Here is a 13,569-nt window from a genome sequence, read left to right on the forward strand (position 1 = left end):
CCGGGCGGGGCCAGCACTGACCGCGCACCGCGCCTGCCGGCCCCCGGGACGCCCCTCCGCGGCTGCGCACCCCGCCCACCCCACGCCCTCAGGGCCGCGCTCCGCCGCCCCCGCCCCGCCCCCGCCGTGACCGCACAGAGCACGGCCACCCCCCCCCCCCACCTCCCGGGCGCGGCTCCGCGGTCGCGGACGCAGCTCCCGGGCCCCAGCCCTCGGGGCAGGGTTCCCGCCCGCGCGCCCCCTCGGGCCGTCCGGCCGTCGGACCTGCGGCACCCACGCACCCGGGGCGCACGCACCTGGGCGCAGGGCGGCCCCCTCGCCGAAGCCCCCTTCCCAGCTCCCCACCATGGCCCGGGGCGGCGGCCAGAGCTGGAGCTCCGGGGAGTCAGACGGGCAGCCGGAGGAGCCGCCGGCCGAGGAGCCGGGGTGAGCGGGCGGGTCGCGCGGGCGGGCGGGCGGGCGGGGCTGGGGGCTGGGGGCCGGGCAGTCGGCCGTCCGGGCGCGGGGGTCCTCGAGCGGGGAGGGTCCCGGGGTCCGGGGTCCGGGGGTCCCGGGGTCCGGGGCGGGGCTCTCGCGTCCAGGGACCAGGTTCGGGGTCCGGGGTCGGGTGTCCCGGGTCGGGGATCAGGCGTCCCGGGTCCAGGGTCTAGGGTACGGGGTCGTGGCTCGGGGGTCCCGGGACCGGGTGCAGGGGCGGGGTCCGCGGGTCGGGTGTCCGAGGCCCGGCGTCCTGGCTCGGGGTGCCCCCTCCCCCTCCCCTCCCCCCTCCCCTCCCCTCCCCCCTCCTCTTCCCGCCCCCTCCCCCCACCCCTCCCGCCGCCCGCCGGGGCGCCGCCGGAACCTCCGCGAAGGTTCTGGGCGTCTGTGGCGTCACTGTCTCCTCGCGGAACCTTCCGCCGGCGCCGAATAAAACCCGCGGCGGAGGAGCCGGAGGCCGAGTGCGGCGGTGCCCGCGGCGGCGGCGGCGGAGCGGGAGCCCGAGCGGGAGCGGGAGCGGGAGCGGGAGCGGGAGCGCGGGCGGGCGGCGGGTCGTCGGGGGCGCACTGACCGGCCTCGCCCGCCCCGCCCGCCCGCAGAGCCAAGATGGTGAAGGAGACGCAGTACTACGACATCCTGGGGGTGAAGCCCAGCGCGTCCCCCGAGGAGATCAAGAAGGCCTACCGGAAGCTGGCGCTCAAGTACCACCCGGACAAGAACCCGGATGAGGGCGAGAAGGTGCGGGGGCAGCAGACGAGGGGCTGGGGTCGGCTGGGGTTAGACTGCGGGTGTGGGGGGCTGCGGTCAGGGTCACCGCGGGCCCTGGGACCCCTGGGGACCCCTGCATCGCGTCTCCCCCGGTGGGCAGGCCCCACGGCCCCTGCAGCGCGGGTGGGCACAGGCCGAGGGCGGCTCGGAGGAGGGGCAGCCCTCCCCCCACAAACGGAGGCGCGGCCGGCAGAAGTCATGCACTTGCTGTGCTGGGTGGAATTTTGTGTTCTTTCCTCCTGGATGCAGAAGCCCAGGGGACGAGCTGCTTGGACCTGGGCCAGTACCAGGGCAAGCCCGGGTCAGGCTCGGTGGCCGGACCCAATTCCGTTGGTGTGCCTAGGTCTTGCTGGGTCAAGGTCGTCAGGCCCTGAATGATCCTAGTTTTGAAACAGACACGCAGATCTCTACCCTGACACATCATTTTGCAGGATTATTCCACGTTTTCGGTGACAAATGACCCACAGTTGATTCTAAGGACCGAGTGCCTGGAAATACTCTGTCTAATGGGGACCTGAATGAAATGTTCCTTGCAGGGGGCAGAGCCAGCCTGAGTCGGTGACTGGCAGGACCTAAACTGAGTCTTGGGAAAGCTGCTGGCAGTCCCAGCCCTCTGTCCACTGTCTGCCACTTTCTCATGAAACTCTGGAAGTCTCAGTGGTGGTGGGGAGGCTCCTGGAACAGGGCCAGCACTGACACCCAGGCCGCTGGGGAAGCCGCCGTCCGGCGCCCAGACCCTTGGAGACCAGGCCAGCCTGCGTTCACTCTCCACGAGGAGCCGTCTGCTGCAGGAGGGGCGGCTGCTGGCTGCCATGATGGCATATTTATATTTAGCCACATGTGCCGAGCGTGGCTGTCACAAACGTAACATGCTCTCCTGTGAGACGTTTGTGCATTGCTCACTCGCGTTCTCATCTATATTTAGAGGGCTTACTGTAGCTTTCACAGGCCCTGGCTTTCTGCGCACTGCTAGTGATTCAGGACGTGCTAGCAGGGTCGGTGGAGCCTGTTGGTGAGGATCTCCCGCGAGGGGAGCACGTCCAGGCTTCTGGTGTGACACTCAGAAGGCCGCTTGAGCCTGTTCCGGGTCACATCTCCGAAGTTCAGGGCTGTGCATGTGCACGTGGAGTGGGTCTGTGCTCTAGAACTTGGGCTTGACCTCCACAGCATTTCTGTAAGTGTTGTCCTGTGCGGACCTGTGGCAGGGGCCATGTGGTTTGTTTTCAACCTTTTAGAGCCAGGCACCAAACCCTGTCACCTAAGTGAGGCTCTTGGTGAGTAGGCAGGGTTTTGTCATGTCCCCCCCATCTCGTGAAGCACGAAAGCCATCAGTGTGGGGGTTCCAGCGGGCTGCCCTAACCCCTGCCCAGAGCCTCTGGCCCCGTCCTCCCCTCCCTGGTGGCGGCCAGGGCCTGCTGTCCGGCTTTCGTAGTGCTGGCACTAGGATGTGTGCAGGCTGGCTGAGTGAGGGGCACTGTGCGGGAGGAGGAGCAGACCCCGTACCCAGACTGTTTGGGAGGGAAGCTGGGAGCCCAGCGGCCATGGGGCTGCAAATCAAAGGGGGGTGAGGAGACGGGGATGCAGTTCATAGAAACCTGACAGGAGACTCACTGACCCACCAGATCCCTACTTTCTGGTCCTGCTGTGTGCTGGGCGCACGGTGTAGACTGCTGCTTTCTCCTGTATTTGTCATGGGGAGAACTGGCACAACTTTTTTTTTTTTTTTTTCCCTCCTAAGGTTGTCACTGTATTATTAATGTCTCTTCAAAAATAGATTCACTACTTTCCTCTGTCGGGAGGCAAGTGAGCCAGCTCTGGGTGCTGGCTTTTGTTTTGTGCCCTGTTGTCCTGGGTTGCTAAGCATTGGGCAGCCCGTGCTTGCTGTCAGGTGCTCTGCGGAGTCTGTACTTACCCCCTCTACGCTGCTTTTCTGCAGGATTCCCGGGCAGGGGGTCAGGAGGCCAGTCCCCTTTGGGGGCCGTGCTGGGGGCATATTCTTGGCTGTTACCCTCATCAGCTTGAGATGAGTTTGGTTTTTTTGGCCAATTTCACTGTAACTTTTAGTCTGAATAATAAATTTTCAAGTTAAAAATCATTAAAAAAATCATAAAAGAGAGCATTACAGTACAGGAAATATGAGACTCTAGAGAAAACCCCCCCATGTACACATCTCCCAATGGCTTTTCCTGTGCCTCTCTGCAGGCAGCCTTTTCCAGGTGGTTGATCCTGCATGGTCATCCTGCTAGCTTTTCTTCTTACCACCTAATATTCTATCACAAACCCTCTTCCAAGTTACAACATCATCTCAAAGTCATTTTTTCCTGGCTGAACGGTGATCTCATTAAGGTCCCCTGGCAGATGATCACAGTCTGAAAGGTGAGCTGGTGTGGATTTTCAGCTTAGAGGACAGGGTACAGGCCGGAACCCAGATTAGACTCTGGAATTCTGGTGCCTCAGAGGTGGGCCAGACCTGCTCATGCTGGTGGGAGCCCTGACCCTGGGGGAGACGCTCCTCTGATGAATTCCCAAGTGACGCGGTGTTGCTTTGCTTCCTAGATTGACCAGAGTATTTGGGGAGTGTTTCTAGTGGAAATTCTCGAGAAGTGTATTTATCTGGTCCATGATGTGCGCCCCTACTGTCAGCAGGAAGTCGAAGGCATAGGGAGCAGGTGCAGGTCACGGACAAGAGTCTGATTCTGACATCCCTTGAGGACTTGTTTGTTAGGTCTTACTTATTATTGATGAATTACAGATTTCGATCTCTCTCAGGAGTCTGTAATACAAGAGAAAACCTAGCTTCTCTGTTGAATTTCCATATTTGCTTCCTCAGAGCACATTTTCCTGTTTTACGGAGCCAGTGGTGTTGTGGGCTATTCTCTCAGACTGCAGACGGCTCTGCAGGGCCAAGACCCTTCTGCCCATATTCCTCTAGAATTGAGCCATTCACCTGACAATATCTGCCACCTGCCTTTCGCACGCAAACGTTGTTCTAGGCCCTGGGACACAGCAGTGGACGAAGCTGAGCTCAAAGTAGACTCCGTGGGGCAGGGGGAGAGGGGGGTCTGACGGAAGCCTCAGGGAGCGTGAGGTGGTGTGGGCTGGCCACATGGCCCAGAGCGAGGCCCGGCTCGGACTCTGGTGCCACAGACCACCTTTGGGACCTGGGTCAGAGGACTGGTGGCCCACCATGGCAGCAGTGTGCTCAGCGGAGACGGGCTTGAGGAGGTGGGAGGCCGTTGGGATTATGGCTGTGATGTAGGTGCAAGCTGGTGGCCTCCATAGGCTGGGTAGGTGGAGTGGCAAGAAGGGGTGGATTAGGGATAGTGGACTGTGTTCTAATTTTACTTTAAAACCTTCATGTACCTGGAGGAGAGGTGGGCGTGGGGCAGTGAGCACCTCACGCTGTAACCAGGGGCAGCCTCTGCTTCACCAGCCTCTCGTTATGCTTGCAGGCCTCATAGCCTGTCCCCCGAAACACTTCAGTGTGTTTCTCCTGTGAAAACCCCATTGTACGTAACCGCAGTCCACTTAGCACGTTGGAGAAGTTGAACATCAAGGAATAAACTCACATTCTCTGGTCGTTGCAACGTCTCCTGTAGTGATTTTCCCTAGTCCTGGATCACACGCTGCACTTTGTTCTCTTTTAGTTTTGCAGAATGTCTTTCAATTTGGTTTTTCTGATACCTTTCTTACAATTGGATTCTGGTGACATACTAAGCGTGAGTGCGACATGTGGGGCATTTTGTGTGTCAGGGTGCTGGAGGTCAGCATTGGGAGGCAGTGCCAGAAGGATGTGTTGACAGATGAGAGGGACAGGAAATGAGGTGTTGGTGTTGGTGTTAACTGAGCTGGGGAGACCGGGTGGGGGTGTGCACGAGGCGTCTCACGCAGGTAAACTGGGGAAGTAGTCCTTGTGTCCCTAAGGCCTGCGGCCGTACCTGGGAGCCTGGGGTAAGCCCTGGCCTGGCCTGACTGCCTCTGGCTTCCTGTCCGGGGCAGCTGAGGTAGGGAGGAGTGTCCATTCCCCACCACCACGGCACACTCTCTCGTGTTCATTGGCTCCTTAGCAACGCTGGCCCTCGGTCCCTGTCCGTGAGGGGAGCACACGGGCTGGCCTGCTGGTCTGGGTGTCAGGGTACGGAGTACCTCCATCATTGCATTCCTTGCCGTGGGTTGCTTCAATGAAACTCAAATCTTCTTTCTTTTCTCTTTCTCTCTCTTTAAAGTTTAAGCTTATATCCCAGGCATATGAAGTGCTTTCAGATCCAAAGAAAAGGGACATTTATGACCAGGGTGGTGAACAGGCGATTAAGGAAGGAGGCTCAGGCAGCCCCAGCTTCTCTTCGCCCATGGACATCTTTGACATGTTCTTTGGTGGTGGGGGACGGATGGCTAGAGAGAGAAGAGGTAAGTGCTTTTTAAAGGCACTAAGCAAGTTTTATAGTTTTAAAATCCTACATGTTCCTGGAATCAGGGTGGACCTTCAGCTGTAAGTGTTTCCCCGTTCTGTGGTATCCAGGCTACCTGGAGCCTCCTAGCACCTGATGCACTCACCTGACACCTGCAGATGCCACCTGAGAGGCAGCAGATGGGGTGGCGAACAGAGAGGAGGAGGGGAGCTTGTCCTGTTTCTCCCTTATTGGGCTCAGGCCCTTGCACATCCTATGGGACATCATGGCACCTCCTGCCCTGCGCCCGTGTAAGCTGTTTCTGGCTGGCACTCTGCAGTGTGTGTCATTTTCTGGGGCTGCTCAGATTTTCCAGAGAATGGAATTCAAGCCATTATGTGGGGACATCTTTGTAAGAGACCACCTGCCTGTGTCTTTGGAGGTGAGTCATGGTTGGCAGCATCACCTCCTGGGGTGAGGTGAGGGCCTTTGTTCTGGGGATGGTTTCCCCACCTCTTCCCTCCTGCCGGCCCGGAGCCGCCCCTCTGGCTGTAGGCAGTGGTCTCTAGTCGCCGCTTCCCCCAGGTTACCAGGGACCTGGAAACTAGACAGCCAGCCAAGCTTATTAAAATCCTGGGGCCCTGGATGGATAAGGCGGTACTTGTTCTCACATTATAATCCATTCTGAGCTTCAGAAGCTTGGTCATCCAGTCTTGAACACAGGGTGCGGATAATCAGCTGATCACGAGGACAAGCCCTGGCCCCATGACCCCTGTGTCGCTGGCTCGGATAATTGACAGGGACACAGTTACAAGCTTGGGTCTTGAGGTGGACAGCTTCATACTGAGTCCAGTTGTCTTTCCAGGTTAACAGCAAATAAATGGGGACAGTGTGTCTCCACGACAGTGTGAGCCCCAGGGGCAGTTGTGGGCTGTCTGACCCTGGCCTGGAGCCCCAAGGTGCAGGGTCCACAGATCAGGTGTCAGCAGAGTTCCCACTTGACCACAGATTACAGAAAGGCTCAACCGTGCAGAGCTACAGAGCATGAGGCTCAGGGAAGAGTTTCGGTTAAAAGTTCCCAGACTGGTGGTCACACCATCTTCGAGGGAAGGAAGGGCTTTCCTGGGGAGGACCCATGGCCCTGCTGGGGGCCTCCCCTCCCCACCATCGCTCTCAGGTTTGTTCTGAGGAGATGGGAAGTCTTACTGTTGACTTCTATAAATGATCGAATAACCAGCTCTTCACTACAAAGGGCATTTGTTCTCGGCTGGGGGAGGCGGGTGGGGCTGAAGCAGCACCTCCAGTGGGAAGGGAGTGTGGGCGTGGCTCCGCAGCTAGGGCTCAGGCCTCAGGCAGGCGGGATTTTCCATGGCCCGTAGTGTCCACTGTGGTACTAACTGTGTCTCTCTCCTCCATAAGGCAAGAACGTCGTACATCAGTTGTCTGTAACTCTGGAAGATTTGTATAATGGAGTGACAAAGAAGTTGGCCCTCCAGAAAAATGTAATTTGTGAGAAATGTGAAGGTAAAAATTAATGTTTGAAGGAGTCCTATAGCTGATCCCTTAGATCTAGAAAGTTCTGATTGTTTTCTAATTCAGAGAAAAAGAATTGTGTATCTTTTCAAATGTAAGGGTCAAACAGTTGCAAACAGGTAGCCTAAGGGCTGAATCTTAGTTTGCCCTGTATGCTTTTTCTTTGGACTGACATTTAACATGTTGATCATTATTTTGAACATTAGAAACCTGAGATAGTTCACCCAACTTAGGGGCCAGATAGGAAGTGTTCCAGGTCCAGGGGCTACAGGGTCCCCAGCGGCTGTTGGCACAAATAAGCAGATGTGCCTGGGTGCCAGTAAAGCCTGATTCACAAAGCCAGGCAGCTGGCCATAGTTTACTGTTCCTGACTCAATGTAACTCCATGTAAATGTAACTAACACAGTTTTTAAAAATAGGAATTTTCAAGAAAAGTCGTGTCTGGTGATTTCAGACACACGTCCTGAGTTGGTTGAGCTGGGCTGCCCCACGCCAGGTCTCTCAGCCCAGCCCCCTCGGTTACCTGTAGGCAGGGGTGGGAGACAATATCGCTGGTGAAGCTCAAGGAATGCATTTGGCTGGGCATGGCCAAAGCTACAAACATTTGAGGTCATGTGTTAACATCTGGATGTTACTGCTTGGTTAGAATCATCCAGACTCTGTGCATTGCTTTCCACGCCTATAAATAGAGCTCCAACCCCGGGGTCCCATGTCAGGGCCCAAAACCCCTGCCCTGGCGCCCAGAGGGACGGGCTGTCTGCAGAGGAGCCTGGCTCTCACTCCTGCCGCACCTCCCTCCAGGTGTTGGCGGGAAGAAGGGGTCCGTGGAGAAGTGCCCTCTGTGCAAGGGCCGCGGGATGCAGATCCACATCCAGCAGATCGGGCCGGGCATGGTACAGCAGATCCAGACCGTGTGCATTGAATGCAAGGGCCAGGGCGAGCGTATCAACCCCAAGGACCGCTGTGAGAGCTGCAGCGGTGCCAAGGTGATCCGAGAGAAGAAGATTATCGAGGTACACGTCGAGAAAGGTGAGGCTACACAGCTTAGCACTCCACACCACTGGGAGTGCTTCCGGCAGCTGACTGTGGGGTGCACAGGTCAGGCTTCTGGGATGTGGGACGCAGGGCAAGACATCCGGACGGGGCCGAGTGTGCCCCAGCCCTCCTGTTCCCAGTTCCCCACCTGGCTTCACTGCCATCCCCATCACCAGCCCAGTCTGCCTGCTGCAGTCTGCTGCCTCCAGATCAAAAACGATCCATTTTGAAGGTTTTTCAGTGCCCTCAAAGGTGCTTGACCTTGATTTTGGTTAAGTGCCCTCCCGTCCTCCTCAAGCCATCCCCTTGGAGTCACGGGGCATCTTTTTCTTGACCACCTCGGCCGTTCACTGGCCGGAGAGCTCCTTCCTTTACACGTGACCCCCGACTGCCGAGATTCCCCCACGTACAGCCCTCCCCTGCTCTCCATCCTGCTGACACTGTCATTTTAAGGCCTCGCTCATTGTTAGTGGTTCTCCAGGTATTTCTGGATTATTTTGTGAGCTCCTAATCTGGTGAATATGTTCTACGTGAGAGATGAGACCAAAGTACACAAATCAATACCCAAACCAACACGGGCATCCTTAGAGGACTTCTGTTTAAGCATTCTGGTACACACCCCCAGAGCCTTGCACCATGCGTGCAGCATCAGTGGGTGGTGACCATGTGCGTGCAGTGGCGGGTGTGGCAGCCACCCAAGGGGCTGTGTGCCAGGGGAGGCGTGGCCTTCTTTCTCTTGGCGATCCAGCTATTGTTCTGGTCCCCGTGCCCATGAGGTTGGGAGGTTTGACGAGTAAAAACCCTCAGGGGACTGTGTGCCATCTTCATAGCTTTGTAGAAAGTATGGTTTTTTTAAGAGAGAGAAATGCTAATCAGAAAGGATGATGTCTCATAGGTATGAAAGATGGGCAAAAGATACTGTTTCATGGAGAAGGAGATCAGGAGCCTGAGCTGGAGCCTGGCGATGTCATAATTGTACTTGATCAGAAGGATCATAGTGTCTTTCAGAGGCGAGGCCACGACCTGATCATGAAAATGAAAATTCAGCTTTCTGAAGCCCTCTGTGGCTTCAAGAAGACGATAAAAACGCTGGACGACCGAATCCTCGTTATTACATCCAAGTCAGGTAATGTTTCAGGGGCGTGTCTGTGGCTGTCGTGCTGAAGGGCGGCTGTGTGTGACATGGCTGGCCGCTGGCCTGGCTTCGCACTGGACAGTAGTGAGACTTCGTCTTCTTTGAGTTGAGTCATCGCTAATGACTTGAGAAGTTTCTGAATGTTTTAAATATTCTAGAAAAAAGAATTCAGAGTCAGGGGAAAGAGCCTCCCACAGGAATCCTGGCATCCAGTGCTCTCACTGGAACCTGCCAATTTAACTCAAACTTTTAAAAATTAATTGGGTAAGACATGAGGGGTAACAGGTGGTGGCAGTGCCACCTTCCTCATGTGCCCCCCCAGCTCACGTGCTGCTGATTACCCATCAGGGATATTTTAAAGTAGAATTTTCCTCAGAAGACGTTGCCTGTCAACTCAGCCTTGGCTGCTCATGCAGACCCACTCACCTGCACACGCCCACGGGGGCGGGGAGGGGCCAGAGGAGGACGGCAGAAGGCGGGGGGGTGTGTGGACTGAACTTGAAGCAGTCTCCAGGTAGCACGGAGATGACTCATCCGTGTCAGCACGCATCTGGGCAGTGGTGGTGGTGGCTACATACCCAGGCTCCCTGACAGGGTCAGGAGCAGCTTGCTGAGGCATCTGAGGTTTAGGGTGGGTGGGGATGCCCGCTGCCTCTCCAGAGGCGGTAGTGGCTGGTAGCTTGAGCGGATCTTGAGCTGCCTGCTTGCCTGCTGGCTTCTTTCTGTGGCTTCGTTCCCTCTGCTGCTTCTCTCTGTTCTTTCCCTCCACTTTCTTCCTTTTCTGGACATAAAATGATACGGATTCTATATCCAAGCCTTGATCAGAGTTCTTTAATTTTTTATTTGGAAACCACTTCAAACCAGAAGTTGTAATGATAAACACAGTACGTGATCTGCCTGTTGTTAACATTTGACCTACTTTCTCATTTTGCCACGTGCGTCTACACTGATGTGAGGGGACATGGCAGGGTAACACGCCACTCTCATGAAAACATGAAATGCAGCCCTCACAAGGTCCCTGGTTCCTCCGCTTGCTCGAGTGGGGGCCTTGGGGGCCACGGGGGCCACAGCCTCCCTGAAGCCCCAGGCAGCAGTCATGAGTGTGAGGTCCAGGCCTGCTCCTGGGGCCCTATCCCTGACCGTGGTGCTGAGAGTGCAAGCAGGCTGGCGTCAGTGCAGCTTTAAGATGGCTCATCCTCCTTGGCCACAGTTGATGGGCAGCCTGGCTCTGGGTCAGTGATGGGGGGCAGAGGAGACCCCACCTCCTCACGTAGTGACAGGGAATGGCCAAGGCTTCAGAGAACCTTCCACTGGAGTAATCTCCTCCTCCTTCATTTATTGTCCTTTCCCTTCACCTTCTCATTTGGGCTTCTCGTTGCTTGGCTGCTGCTTCCTCCTCTGTCTGCTGCCGAGGGCTGAGACTCAGGGTTGGGGGGGGCAGGTACCTGGAACTGCTGGAGGGCCTCATGCGTGTATCTTCCCAGCCTCCTCTGAAGTAGAGGCAGAAGCATGAGGCGTAGGGACAGAGATGGGAGAACTTTCCAGCCCATAGGACGGCCATAGGCCCTGAGGCTGAAGGCCCCACACCGAGTAGGACCCTGCCGCTCATGACCCAGAGAGGGTCCTCGGCACCTTTCCCTTGGCAGGCTATGGAGCAACCATGCTGGGCGTCCCCTCCCCACCCTCATTCTGCATGGAGCTAGCTTCTGGCGACCGTTGCGCCCTTTCTTTTTCAGGGTGGTGGTGGGGAGACAATGTTTTTAGATGTGGGCCAGAACCCTGGAGCTCAGGGGCCTAAACCCCATGATGCCTTTAGAACGTGCATCGTGGGCAGTGCCGGAAGGCAGGCTGGACCACCTGCAGCTCCCAGGCTCCAGTGCTCTGGTCTGGTCGGCATTCAGAGTGGTTTACCTTGTGCTGGAGGGGCCAGCACGTTGCCCGGGGTGCTTCCCCTTGCCCTCCAGCAGGGTCTGTCACCAGGCCACTCCCGTCTTCTGCTCCATAACTGACCCTTCTCTGCGGCAGGCGAGGTGATAAAGCACGGGGACCTGAGGTGTGTGCGTAATGAAGGGATGCCCATCTACAAAGCGCCCCTGGAGAAGGGGACTCTGATCATCCAGTTTCTAGTAAGTTCCAGATGGTGGTCGTGGGCTGTGTTAGGCATGCCTCCCTGGGAGGGGCAGCTGCTACCTAGCTCCACCTCACCCTCCACAGGTCATCTTCCCTGAGAAACACTGGCTTCCTCAAGACAAGCTTCCTCAGCTGGAGGCCCTGCTGCCCCCACGGCAGAAGGTCAGGGTCACAGATGACATGGACCAGGTGGAGCTGAAGGAGTTCAACCCCAGCGAGCAGAACTGGCGTCAGCACAGGGAGGCCTACGAGGAGGATGAGGACGGGCCACGTGCTGGGGTGCAGTGCCAGACAGCGTGAGGGACCAGACAGCTGGACTAGCGTGCCCTGCGCATAAAGTTGGCACAATGAAAATGGCATCGCCTAGTGGGCTCGTGTCTGGGGTGTCCTGTGTGTGTGTTCAGCCTTCTCAGTTGCTGAGTCGTCTTGTTTTTTTTTTTTCTTTTGGTTGTCACTTAAGTTACAGCTTTATATTTAAATGTTTCAAGTGTAAATCACCTCTAGTCTGCATATGGAATGTTTATTTACATTTTCAGGATACTTTTGAAGCGCCAGTGGCTTCGCCATAACCACCAGGGCAGCTGTTTGTAGACCCCTAGGCTCGGCCTCCGGCACGGATGGCTTCCCTGCCCCCCTCCCGGGGCTGCTGCTGGGATGGTCCTGAATCTAGATTCTTCATGAACCTCCCCCAAGACAAAAGCACAGCTGTGGCCTGCACTTGGTCCACATAAAATGGGGGGCGGGGGGGGGGGAGTATGATCATCTGTCCTGGAAGCTTCCAGGCCTTGTGGGGGGAGGATAATCCAGTGTTGTCTACGAAGCGCTGACCCCACACCTTCTCCTCTGTGGTTGTGATGACTTTCTGTTGGCAGCCTTTGCACTGCTCTCCCACCAAAGTGCTTACCGTAAAGACAAGGACACCCCCAAGTGCTCCATAGCCTCAGGGCAGCAATGGAAGCCGCAGGAGCAGCCTGGTCTGGGAAGGCACCCCCTCCCAGATCTGGCTCCCTTTGACAGATGGTTCCTCTGGCTACATGGCCATGGAACAAAGGGCTTCTTGCTGAGGGGATGTGGTTCTGGTGAGCACACTGCCTAGCCAATGCTGTGCACTGTGGTACGGGCTGCCTGCCCAGATGGACGGTCCTCACCGCTTTACTCCCAGCAAGTGGCCACAGCTCATGTGTAGGGTCATCATAGCCCTTAGCCGTCACTGGTACCTTCCTTCCCACTGCAGTTGGGAGAAGCTGCTGGGCTACAGAAGGGGTCACTCGTCAGACCTGCCCTCTCTTGGTTCTGCAGAACCTGCAAGTTTGATGCAGACCAGGGCCACCCACAGTAGGGCTGAGGGGCCCCACAGGCCCACACTCAGGGTGAGCCAGCTCGCGGGACCAGGCTCCAGCAGGACTGTGTGGGCAGGCAGGCACCACTTGCTCAGAATAGGTAACCCCCAGTGCCTGCTGTTCAGGACAGCCCTAAAACCTACTCTTCCAACCAAGCCTGTGTGCAAACCCATTTACAAATGGGACCATAGCTCCAGGGTGTCCTGTCTATACCACAACTTCCTGATCACCGCCGCACAGCTACTGCTGACGGGGTGGCATTACCTTCAGCTCCTTCCTGGTGGCAGGAATGGGATTTGGAGGATGTTTCTTAAAACTGACTCCACCTGTATCTTTGTCACCTCAGAATTAAAATTGAGCTGGTCTGAGAAGAATGGCTCTGGCTGTTGACATTTTCTTGAGATCCAATGAGGGTGTTAAGTGCCAGCCTGCCTCATGCTGCTGGACAGGCGCTCCTACCTGGGGTGAAGGTATGTGCAGACATCAGGCATACAGGCAGCTGTAGAGAGAAGGGGTGGTGTCTGGTGGCAGCTGTGGTGCAGGCTTTATTTGGGGATGGCACAGGCTTTATCTGGGGATGACAGGGGCTTGGGGGACAAGCATATAACCTCACAGGCATATGGAGTCAGTAATAAAAAGCAACTAGCTTCAGAGTGTGAGCCATTTCCATGCAGACCCCGTTGAAGGGACACCAGCTTCTGGGGTATGGAGGTGGGGCTGGCACGTACGGACACCACAGGCAATACCCCCCTAAAGTCTAGGG

The 13,569-nt window shown here is 56.6% G+C and overlaps 1 protein-coding gene across 1 annotated transcript; it reads left to right on the forward strand.

The window, feature by feature from the left end:
* Nucleotides 1-180: 180 nt before the first annotated feature.
* DNAJA4 (DnaJ heat shock protein family (Hsp40) member A4) lies at nucleotides 181-13,180 on the forward strand. The gene is made up of 8 exons (XM_038533054.1): nucleotides 181-426; nucleotides 1,077-1,215; nucleotides 5,472-5,652; nucleotides 7,053-7,157; nucleotides 7,968-8,195; nucleotides 9,097-9,327; nucleotides 11,362-11,462; nucleotides 11,551-13,180. Exons 1-8 carry the CDS (start codon nucleotides 347-349, stop codon nucleotides 11,764-11,766), a joined length of 1,281 nt encoding a protein of 426 aa, XP_038388982.1. The 5' UTR covers nucleotides 181-346; the 3' UTR covers nucleotides 11,767-13,180.
* Nucleotides 13,181-13,569: the final 389 nt, after the last annotated feature.

This window comes from Canis lupus, chromosome 3 (genome assembly GCF_011100685.1).
Source record: "Canis lupus familiaris isolate Mischka breed German Shepherd chromosome 3, alternate assembly UU_Cfam_GSD_1.0, whole genome shotgun sequence".
Taxonomy (NCBI): domain Eukaryota; kingdom Metazoa; phylum Chordata; class Mammalia; order Carnivora; family Canidae; genus Canis; species Canis lupus.

What these genes read in the sequence shown, in the direction of transcription:
- DNAJA4 (XM_038533054.1), top strand. Translation starts at nt 347, where the DNA reads ATGGCCCGGGGCGGCGGCCAGAGCTGGAGCTCCGGGGAGTCAGACGGG. An exon ending in CGAGGTACACGTCGAGAAAG is followed by an intron (nt 8,196 to 9,096) that starts GTGAGGCTACAC and finishes GATGTCTCATAG; the next exon opens with GTATGAAAGATGGGCAAAAG. An exon ending in CTCTGATCATCCAGTTTCTA is followed by an intron (nt 11,463 to 11,550) that starts GTAAGTTCCAGA and finishes CACCCTCCACAG; the next exon opens with GTCATCTTCCCTGAGAAACA.